This window comes from Dromaius novaehollandiae, chromosome 2 (genome assembly GCF_036370855.1).
Source record: "Dromaius novaehollandiae isolate bDroNov1 chromosome 2, bDroNov1.hap1, whole genome shotgun sequence".
In the NCBI taxonomy this organism is placed as follows: Eukaryota; Metazoa; Chordata; class Aves; order Casuariiformes; family Dromaiidae; genus Dromaius; species Dromaius novaehollandiae.
Window position 1 is genome coordinate 144,238,215 of NC_088099.1, and position 10,498 is coordinate 144,248,712.

Here is a 10,498-nt window from a genome sequence, read left to right on the forward strand (position 1 = left end):
TACTTTAACTAAATGCTTTTGCTGAGTTGCTATAATTTAGCTCATTCTGTGTAGCAATTCTGAAAATGTTGGGCTTGGAATAAAATCCATCAGTTTTAGGACAATTTAGCAGTTATGGAAATGAGATTTTCATGTAAGCCTGAGACTGACTCCATGAGAATAAAAACTGCCTGTATTCAATAGATCATTTTTATATCCTCTTCCACTGCCAGAAACGTTCATAAGCTAATGCAACTTTTGATATATTGCTAAGATTAGCAGAATTAGACTTTGGGACTTTTTGTTACTTTTTTGTGAAAACGATCATATTTTACTTTAATGTGCATGGGTCAAGCTTTTACAAGTGACACAGTGACCTTCCCAGCTTTTAGTATCAACAGAGAACTTCAACTTAAATCTTCCTAAATGTAAACAGGTATGTGAGGTGGTACATTGCTTTGATCTTGAGTTTACTCTAGCCACTTAACCACAGACATGTCTCTACTTATTGTAATTTTGATAGATAAGCTATTTGGAAATTGCTAAGAGTACAATGATCAGACAAAGTGACATCAGTTAGAAAATGGCCTGCCTGCTCTGAAGTTCTTTGCTCAGTGCAAAGCAAGTTTGTGGGCTCCTCAAATAGCTCTCAGTTTGCAGCTTCTGCTGCAAATATCAAGATAAAGCAATTATTTAAGGAGTAGGAGCGAGTGTCACCTTGGCAACCAGGCATTTTTACTGCAACGCAGACATCTTCGGAGATTCTGCTTTGTATGTGGAAGCAAATCCAGGCGTAATTCTGCCGAGCCCGACAATCACAGCAGAGGTACGTGGCCCCATATGTTTACCAGAGTGACAAACACTAGTCGGCTAGCCGCTAACTGGTTTTCAGATGGTTTTAGTTACTGTTTACCGGATAAACGGAGAAGTTGCTGACTTAGAACAACCAGAACTAATACTGTATTGGTACACTGGATTCATTCCAAATAAAAGACAAGGATGAGAAGCAGCACATGTTTCCCCAGACATATAGGATATTTACCTATCAACAATTCACATTACTTGCAACCTCCATAAATGTCCTCCTTTTAGGGATACTGCTTCCATCTGTCATATGTGTATTATTTACCAATAAATGTACAGCATTTCCTCAGAAAATGCTGGTCTATTTTTAACGTGATACTCAGCTACTACTGAGCTCACTCACTGAAGCTGAGTGCTCAGCTCGGTTTTTACTCCTTGCACCACAAAAGCTTTCCTAATTCTATGCCCTGGAAATGATACAATTTTCAATTCAACTGTTTCGTCAGTACTTACCAGCTGCTCCTGCTGCTGGACTAAAGTAATACCCCGACACGGCATTACACAACTGGGATTGTTCGTCCAGTCTTTTCTTTTGTACAGTTGTGATGCATTTGAAGGCACAAAACAATACTTGGTGTTCTGCTAAGTTACAGTATTACATTACCCTGTGACCTCCTTCACCCTATCTATCAAGGTCATCCACAGCAACTGCACTTTCAGAACAGAAGTTATTGCCTTATTAAATGTAATCCACCTAAGTCCTAGCACTAGTAAATTATTTACTGCAATACACTTGAGCAATGTTATAAGGTAATAATAAAAAGAGCCTACTCCAAAGGACCTGTGGTATGCTGCAGGCACTTCTCAGCTGGAATTAGGCCCAGAGGAAAAGGAAACAGAATGGAAACTGCTGTGACTGTGTTATATAAGATTATTTATATAGTACGCAAAATAACATAGAGCTTAATTAGCCAGTTGTTTAGTACTTCCACACTTTCTGTTATTCTGCCATTTCATGCATACTCTGAACTCGTCTGCGAAGCCACCGCCCTTTCATTCTTCAAATCCTTTTGCAAATCCTGCCCTGGTACCTGCAAAAAATACGATCTGCCTGCCCTCTCCATTCACCCTTTGTAGTCTCCTATCTCGAATTGTAACTCAGTGGCATAACTCATTCACCTGCCATGCTCACGCCCACAAATCTCATAATAAGCTATAAACTTACTCCTTTAACCAAGCTTTAGCTCTCTACGTGCCTGTGGCTGGGTCCTATGACCCCTGGGTAGGGAAGCCAGCCCCGTGCAGCCCCTTTCCTGTTTGCAGCACGTGTGGGCAAAGGCGAAAAAGGTCAAAGGCTGAACAACCTCAAAACCCGGCAGCAGTGGGATAATGGTGTTACACGTGTGAGCTTCACCGCATCTCCTGGCACCAGAAACCGTGCAAAGAGCACGCGTCCCTTGGTATCCACGTGGTTCCTTGCTTTCCAACATAAAGCTACTGGAAGAAGCACCATGCAGGACAGACTCACCACGTAAGGTCCCTCCCTGCATCGGGGCGAGTATCAGAGAGGCAGAGCGTGAGGTACACCGAGTGCTTCCTCCCGTCCTCATCTCACCCTCACAGCCTGGAGACAGCTACAGTGTCCTACTTTTGTCCCTGTCCTTTCTCCTCGATGTCCCCTGTCCATTCTTTTTCTTTTCTATAAAACAGTTCCCCAGTCTGTTCTCCCTTCTTACTGTAGGCTTGCTATTTTATATGCATGTCCACATATGTACACACACATTATGTATGTATAAAGAAAACCCCAATAAAATTAAACACCAAAGCAACAAAACAAAAACATATTCTTCTGTTACTGGACCAAAGAGGTTCCAGCAACACCATAACATCTGCTAAGCATCAGCCGGGGTGTGCTCCAGTTAATATATGCTGCTCAGTATTCATAAAAAAGATACTTTGATAGCTACAGAATTCAGATAGTTCAGAGTATGTCACGGTATTACTTCAAGAAGAATTTGATTATCGCAGGCAACTGGTTCCTGTGTAGAGAGACAAGCAGTGTTTGGTGAACGTGGCAAAGGCTGTGCTTACACACAACTCAGCCCGCTTGCGGCAAACTCCTGCAGACCAAGAAATAATTGGAAAAAAATCCCCCCCATGAGAAACTGTCCATGCTTTGCCATGAAGCTGGAAGCTAGCAAAACTGAAACCATTTTGTTTCCTTTTTCTTTTTCCTGTTGTTCTGCTGAATTGCCAGAAGGCTTCTACGCTCTGAAAATATGGCTGGAAGGGTGTCACCACACAGCAAACATTTCATGAAAATACAGCTAAAATAAAAGACCACCTGTTATTTTAGAGTTAAGTGTGTATTAATAGATCTGTAGGATTAGCGTGTGGAGCAGCGAGATCGTCAGGGTTAATAACGCTGCCTTTTACTATCTTGTTTACAGAGAACCAAATGTAAAGTGGCCCTGATTAAGTGATAGCTACAAAACAGCAACAACAACAACAGCAACAAGAATCCTTAATAATATAAATCTGAGCTTCTGAAATCCAAGTTTTACGATGTCTAACACCCCAATTACACTGTCAGCCACTATTACTATCAATTCATTTCATTAAAGAGCAGCAAGGAGTAGCTTGAGTGTATAGCACCGCAGACACTGTGGAAAGCCGCTTCTCCAACATTTGCCTAACATTTGCTTTTCTCTTACTCAGAAATGCTCAGTTTCCTTAAAGGAAGCTACTGCGATTTGATATTTTTCACTAGGACCAGCCGTTGAAAATAAAGCCCATCATTTCAATATTCTCTTTTATGCTGTTATGAGTTATTATTTTAAGCTTGACCCTGTCATACAAAATGCAGAAGGTAACTCCTTGGCAGAGAGTGCCTATCATCTAAATATTTTAAGTACAATTTTGTTACATTTTTATCTAATTGCTTAAAAGAAAAACACACCTATCATAAGCTTTTGCTTCTTCTCACATACAAATATTACTAAAAAGACCCAGAAGTCTCCCCCAAACTAGAAAAGAAGAAAACAGCGAGCCAAAGATAACAATCAAATCAAACAACACCCTGACAGTGCCTGAGTCATTTAAAACTAGACAGGACAAAGCACTTAAGAATGTACCACAAGGAACAACTTGCACTGAGGAGGAGACAAGAGGACACGATTTTGGCCCTGATTCAGCAAAGCTCTTAAGCACATGCTTAAGTGCTTTGCTGAATTGGGGCCACCATGAGCCCGATTTTCAGAAAAATCAGAAGCGAAACTATTTTTTTCTAAGTAGATAGCACAACGTATCGGGGAATTGAGTACTCGTACGTGCCTGTGCCTAGGCATGACATCTGCATTTGCAATTCTTTAAGGCACTCGCACGATTGGGATAGCTTTTACAAACGTGACAGTACCCTGACTACCTGTGCTATACAGCTCACCACGTTTCAATCCCACAATTACAGAATCATAGAAATTATGGCTTCAAAGGGTCGCGCTATCTGCATTTTTGTACTCCTCCGAACTCTTCATGCTTGCGAAGGAAAAAAACATAGCAGCTCCGTTTTGTTTCGTTATGTATGAAGAACCTGGAGGTATTTTCAGAGTAAACATTTTCATGCTTACTCTAAACGTACTGGTGAAAGAAAGCAGCCTGGTGGTACCTCTCTTCAACGCCAACTGTTTTGGGGGGATAAGCCACAATATTCATTAAACCAAATGGTTAGGAGAGAAACAGCTTTCTGACGCAACTGTAAAGATTGAAAGGCAGGTCTATTCATAACTTCGGTCTCAACACCATTTTCATGAATGCTGCTGTGTATACAGAGAAAACATTCCTTTGAAAAATCAAGTTTAGATAAATATTTATGCATGATACAACTTCACTGAAATATTTCTGATTCCTTGCTTAGTGACAGGTCCTCTGCTTGTCAGTTCCAGTTACACAGTAACCTGAGGTATTTATTTGGATGGTTAACTGTCTCTACCACTATGAATAGAGGTATTTAGCAGTGAGGAATCTCTAAATAAAAACAGCAGGAGAAAGAACAAGATCCTTAATGCCTAGTTTGCAGAGGAGTTCTGTTTAAATGCTAATACAAGTTTTAATGTTTCTTCTAACATGAATTTCTTAGGAAATCTGGGACAGTGAATTCTAATTCTTGTTTTTCTGAACTCAGAAGCCTTCCCACAAATGACCAAAGCCTCGTGTATAGGGACATAATAACACAACGTATTTGTGAATGCATGTTATAAGTTCCCGGCTTTCCTGAACAGCAGAGACCCTGACTTGCTGCAGCCAAAGCTATGAAGTTTTGCTCTTTAGTTCAGACTGCAGCAGCTGATGCTTCTAGCTCTGAAGGGCTCTGGTGTGTCGGTCAAGGGGAGAGCCACGACGTTATCTTGCTGTCTTATTAGTAACTGAGCCAAGCTCCCCAGACCATTTCACCAGCACACATGCACACCAGGCTGACACAATGCTTCCAAAAGTATAATCTTTCATCCAGCTACTCAACCTGACTGCCCTTAGCCCAATAAAACAAGAAGGAAAAATAAAACCTTCTCTGAACTACCTTTGATTTGCAACCCCAGTAACAGTTTACTATTGGGATAGTAGCTACTAATATATGAAATTGCTCCTTTATGCACATTTCTCCCAGGACACTCGCTTGCCAGTTTACAGGCATTATCAAATGACAGTGCTTCACATCATCTAATGTTATTGCTTAAAATAATTTCCAGTAACTTAACCCAAACTTGTAACATTTTTACCACTTCCTCTTTGGGGCTTTCAGGGTTGCGTTTGCAAATTTAGGAGTTGTGTACACTACTGAAGATTAGGAAAGAGGACAAATCCTTTCAAGCTTCGTCTCTTCTAACCTTTTGCACTGGACTGCTTTTGGTCACTTTGATCTCTGAGGGATTCATACTCTTTAATACGTACTAAGGAACTCTGCCAAACAATACAACTCCGCATTCCTCTGCTGTGGGACAAATAGAAGCAACCTAGAAAATCCAGCTCCTTACTGCAAAACTTCTTTCAGAGATTTTTCCAGTGAGGGTTAGTTTTCAAATGTTTAAGTACTATTTTGAAACGGCCAGAGTAATCTTCACCTCTAACCAAACCACTTGGCTGCTCAATGAATACAGTTGCACTGAATCAGGAGGATCTCGGTCTCTTTGTAAAATCAGAATTCCTCATCAAAGCTTATTTAACTTTTGCACTAAGTTCAAGTGATTTTCAAAGACAACCGAGAACCCCTATATCTACAGTGCAGCAAAAACAATCAATTTCGGAAGACATTCCTATAACTCACTGGAAAGTAAACATCAGCACGATGACGTCTTTGTGCTGACTTGGTTACAAGTCACCCTGCCCAATGCAGAATTATTCTCTTCTTCTGAGCTACGCATCATGTACCAATGAAAACATTTCACAAAGACAAAAGATTGCAAACTTGTTCTGTTTCTGCAATTATTTTATCAGCAAAAAAACCCCTATTCAAAAGTCACTATAAACCTGGATAAAAAGAAACTATCTCATATACATACTGCATGGCTATTTCACAAGAAAAAGCAAGCGGATTTTGCAATTATAACTGACAAGCAGAAAAGGCTGATGAGCAGATCATAAAACAGCATTATCACCCAACTAGATATTTAACGGTACATTACCTAGCAGGCTAATGCCTAAACGGGAGAGCCCCTGCCTGAGTCCTTCTCCCAGATTCTCTGGAAGCTGCCTTCTCCATTCTTCTTGCCTGTTGTAATGCTCCTCATCCAGTGACAGCCTATCCATATTCCGAGCAAGACTCGTTGCCAGATTGGTAATTGACGTCAGGGTACCTAAATACATGGAGATATACATTTGGGTCCGGATCAAAATGCTTTAATTTAAACCACAGAGATGTTCTATGCCTCACTGAGAAACTGTGCTTACGAGCAGAACGGCAAGTCAATTGAAAAGTTGCCCATGTGTAACATTCTCTACTATTTGTTAAGCATCACCACACTGTTTCTATGGTCCACGTCACGCCGTTTACATTAGTCCTCCCCAGGTTTGCCTGGCCAAGAGGGAAAAACAACTCATCCGAACATCCTTCCCCAGTTCCCAAATTTCTGCAGCTCTAACCTAGATGTAATGGGGGTGATGGAAAGGTAAACAAATATTTACTGAATGAGCCCACAAGGAAGTCTCTTGAGTGAATCTAAATCACTAGCAAACAGCTGCGGCAGCTCTGCAGGCTCCCTGGCCTCTTGCTGGCCTCCTGCAGCCACACGATGGCACTGTTTAAACAGGCTTCGCAAGACAAAAGCTGCTTGTGTCTTAAATCCAGATCTGCCCTTATGTCAAAACCTATCCACATACTTACAAAGTTATGACAACTGTATCTACTTTTTTAAAAGAAATAATAAATATGATGAGGCAACGCAGTGTAGAATTTCTGATGGTTAGCAGAAGTACAGAACACCTTTAATATTTCTGAAGTTATCACATGAAATACTGGCTGAGCCAATCTTGGTTTCCCAATGGGAGGTTTAAAATTCTGAAGTTTCTGAAACATTCTTACACACTGTAGTTAAGCAGTGATCTGTTTAATGCATAAGATGTTATATATGAGCTTTGTTACCCTCCCAGCATTTCACTGCAACCTAGCAAGCCAAACAAAGCTGCAAGCAATATCGTTGAAAACTTTAACACATCCTTTAACAATGCACAACAACAAAGCAGTAGTAGGAATAACAAAGTGAACGATCGACCTTTGGAAATGTGTTTTACAAATGATGTTGTTCCTCTGGAAACTCCACTGACAAATGCTCCTGGGCCTCTGGTCAGCCCTTCATAAGGGAGCCTAAAGAAATCCGCTATGCCATTCCCTATACTTCTCACCAGACTTGCTGGGCTTCCAAGAATTTCCAAAGATCCAACAACCCAGCCTGTGTGGAGAAAGAAAACAAACGTTATAGTTGTGAAAACTGCAGAAGCAGCAGTTGAGAAAAGGTTATTCCTTAATTTTCTTTTTCACACTAGAATTCATCACATTATGAACTTCCTTTGAGCAAAACACGGGAAATAACTCATCCACTATGAATTCAGAAATGGCAATCTTTCATACTTCGTAAATCAAAGAAATCCTTTTGGCAAACTCACAAATAGCTTTAGAATGACTTCCTTCCAGGAGCTTCCCGTATTTCTGCTAAAAGTGTGTTAGAGGGATGGATGCTAGATCCTAACAGCTACGGAGAAATAGCCCTGAAAGTTTAGATGGCTTAGGCGGTGTTATATACTGTAAGGCAGTGTTGTGATTTCACATCCTTATGTGATAGAATTGTGACAGCAGGTTTACACTGATACAACATGCTGCTTTACAGGAGTGTGGAGGTCAATTGCTTGATGGAGTGTTAGGAAAGGGGATGCAGATTTTTGACAAGTGCTTAAGAAGTTATTTTAAATGCACCCCAACCCTTCTAAGCTGATCATTTTCTTTCACAGTGCAGCGAAGGCCAGACAAATGTCTTTTTCTCAGTGCAGTTGTGTAAACAGCAATGACATCTGCATGCTGACTAGGTTACTCATAGGGGAGTATTCCTTATGCATATCCCAGGAGAGGTATATGTGGATCTGGTTTCCTATATAAATGCAGGGTTGCCAGCAGCTTGCTGGATGGCCAAGTGCACAGCAATCTGTTGCAAGTCTTGCTGGAAAGCTGGTTGCAGGTCTTGCCTTTCTCAGGCTGGTTGGCAGCAGATTTATTAGGGAAATGGTGCTGCAAAACTGTTTTTTTGGCAGTCCAGAGAGAGTGATTCAGAAATAGCAGTAAAGAATAAATGGGTACTGCTGGGTCTCTGAACCTCGAGACCAGCACTGCCAGAACGACACAAGGCACGACAGGGACCGAGGACTGAAAGACGGACTGATTTGCCTCATGCTCTCCTGCTGAGGGCCCTTGATTTGCATTGCCCTCCTCATTCCCTTCTCGTCACCACAAACTCCTGCTATCCAGATGCTTTTCTTGTTTTCTAGTAACCCCTCCCAGTCACTCCCATGGAAGGCTGAATCATGAAACCAAACAGAAGAGAAAATGTTACTCATATGAAATGAATTAATCTCATACTATCACTCTAAGCTCCCGGAAAATCTATTATTCTTGTCGAATCTGTCCCACATTTCAGCCCTGGCAGGCTGAGCGCTACAGTACATGCAGCATAAAAACTGGGAATCACAGTGGACATGAGGGAGAGGGTGGGATGGAGCATGAAAACAAAAACTAGCACTACTGGCAAGGCACCGAGCAGAGCAGCAAGGGACGCTGTAGCCCGGCAGTCGCTGCCCCGAGAGGTGCGTCCCACTGGCAAGGCGCTCCTGCTGGGGACCCAGCGCAAGCCAGGGCTCCAGGCTGGGCCTGCTGCTTCCTCACTGCAGTATTTTTAACAAATTATACTTGCCACTGTGCGAAGTGATGAAAAGCTGGAGGGGCTGGAAGGCATGTACAGATGGAAGAGATGCTATTTCTGCTCTTTCTGATCAATAATGTTGTAATAAGTACTTACGACCTGCCATGTTTTAATATTTTTTAATGCTCTTGGAGCTTCTGCAGCAGTTGCTTCTTCCTCCAAGAGGCCATCGTCAACGTGAGGGCCCTGCAGCCGAGGAGCGCTGCCTGAGGGATCACCAGCCTCAGCGGAGGCGGCAGAAGGGGCTGCACGACACCAGGGGTCAACGCGCTGCGGCACCGCAACGCCTCCAGCAGACGCCGCCAGGCCGGGGCACGGGGCGCTCCGGCTCCGCTCACCCGTGCGGCCCGTGGGGCGTTTTCAGGCATGGAAACAGGAATGAGAGCAGGAATGAAACGGGTTAAGTGCAAAGCCGCGGGGCTGCCTGGTTTTCCAGGGAGGGCACGCTGCAGCGTGGCCGGGGGGGGAGAGCGGCCGGTTGGGGGAAAGCTCTGGAAGCAGCATGCTCCCCCACCAAGGGCGCGTGGGAGGAGCAGGGAAGCTGCACGGAGGGTGACGCTTTTTGGCCAATGCTCAGAGCAAAACCGATGGCTTCCCACCGAAGGCACGGACAGCCCGACCCGAGGAGGAAAGTGTGGGAGGAAGTCGGGAACTGGAAAACTATGAAACAGGAATAAACCCTCAGTTCACTACCTCTGTGCTACATATTACTTTGCTCAACTATAATATCACGTTAGAGTAACATTTCCCTAAGTATGCTTATCCACCAATATGAAATAATTACGACTGTATTAGCAAAGAGCCACTGTATTTTCTTTATAGGCAACTATAGGTGTGAGATCTGGCTAATACCAATAATATTTTTAAATAGAATTTTATTAACTTTTAAATAGAAACCAACTTAATTGGAAAAGGATGGGAGATTTCCATTGCAAGTTTGGCTAATGCAGTGAGACAGGCAGTGCTAATCAGCATATCTGAGCAGCGCTCTCCAGCCCCAACCATTGCTCGCCAGACAGGCAATCTGGCCACTTCTTTGCAGCATGTGGGGAGGTCCCGCACAAACCTGTTCAGGAGGTTTTGGGGCAAATCCTGCCCCTTTCCATGGTGCAGCAATGGTCTTGCACACAACTAGGGAGCAAAACTGCATTATAGCTTGCAGGGAGTGCAAAGCATAGAGGCACAGGAATACCATTTGCGAAAATGCTACAATGATTTATGCATGGGACAGTGGAGAGCGGAAGGGGGGCAAAAGACCC

The 10,498-nt window shown here is 42.9% G+C and overlaps 1 protein-coding gene across 8 annotated transcripts in view; it reads right to left on the reverse strand.

The window, feature by feature from the left end:
• The window catches only part of VPS13B (vacuolar protein sorting 13 homolog B), a 483,999-nt gene that overhangs the window by 11,234 nt on the left and 462,267 nt on the right, over positions 1-10,498 (reverse strand). For 7 of the 8 annotated variants that reach the window (XM_064507672.1, XM_064507673.1, XM_064507676.1 and 4 more), the window contains 2 exons: positions 7,545-7,721; positions 6,459-6,629 (listed from right to left, as the gene is read on the reverse strand). In XM_064507672.1, coding sequence (XP_064363742.1) covers positions 6,459-6,629; positions 7,545-7,721 — 348 coding nt within the window. Of the gene's footprint in view, positions 1-6,458; positions 6,630-7,544; positions 7,722-10,498 lie in introns of those variants that run through there. The other variant, XR_010388020.1, reaches the window with a different exon arrangement.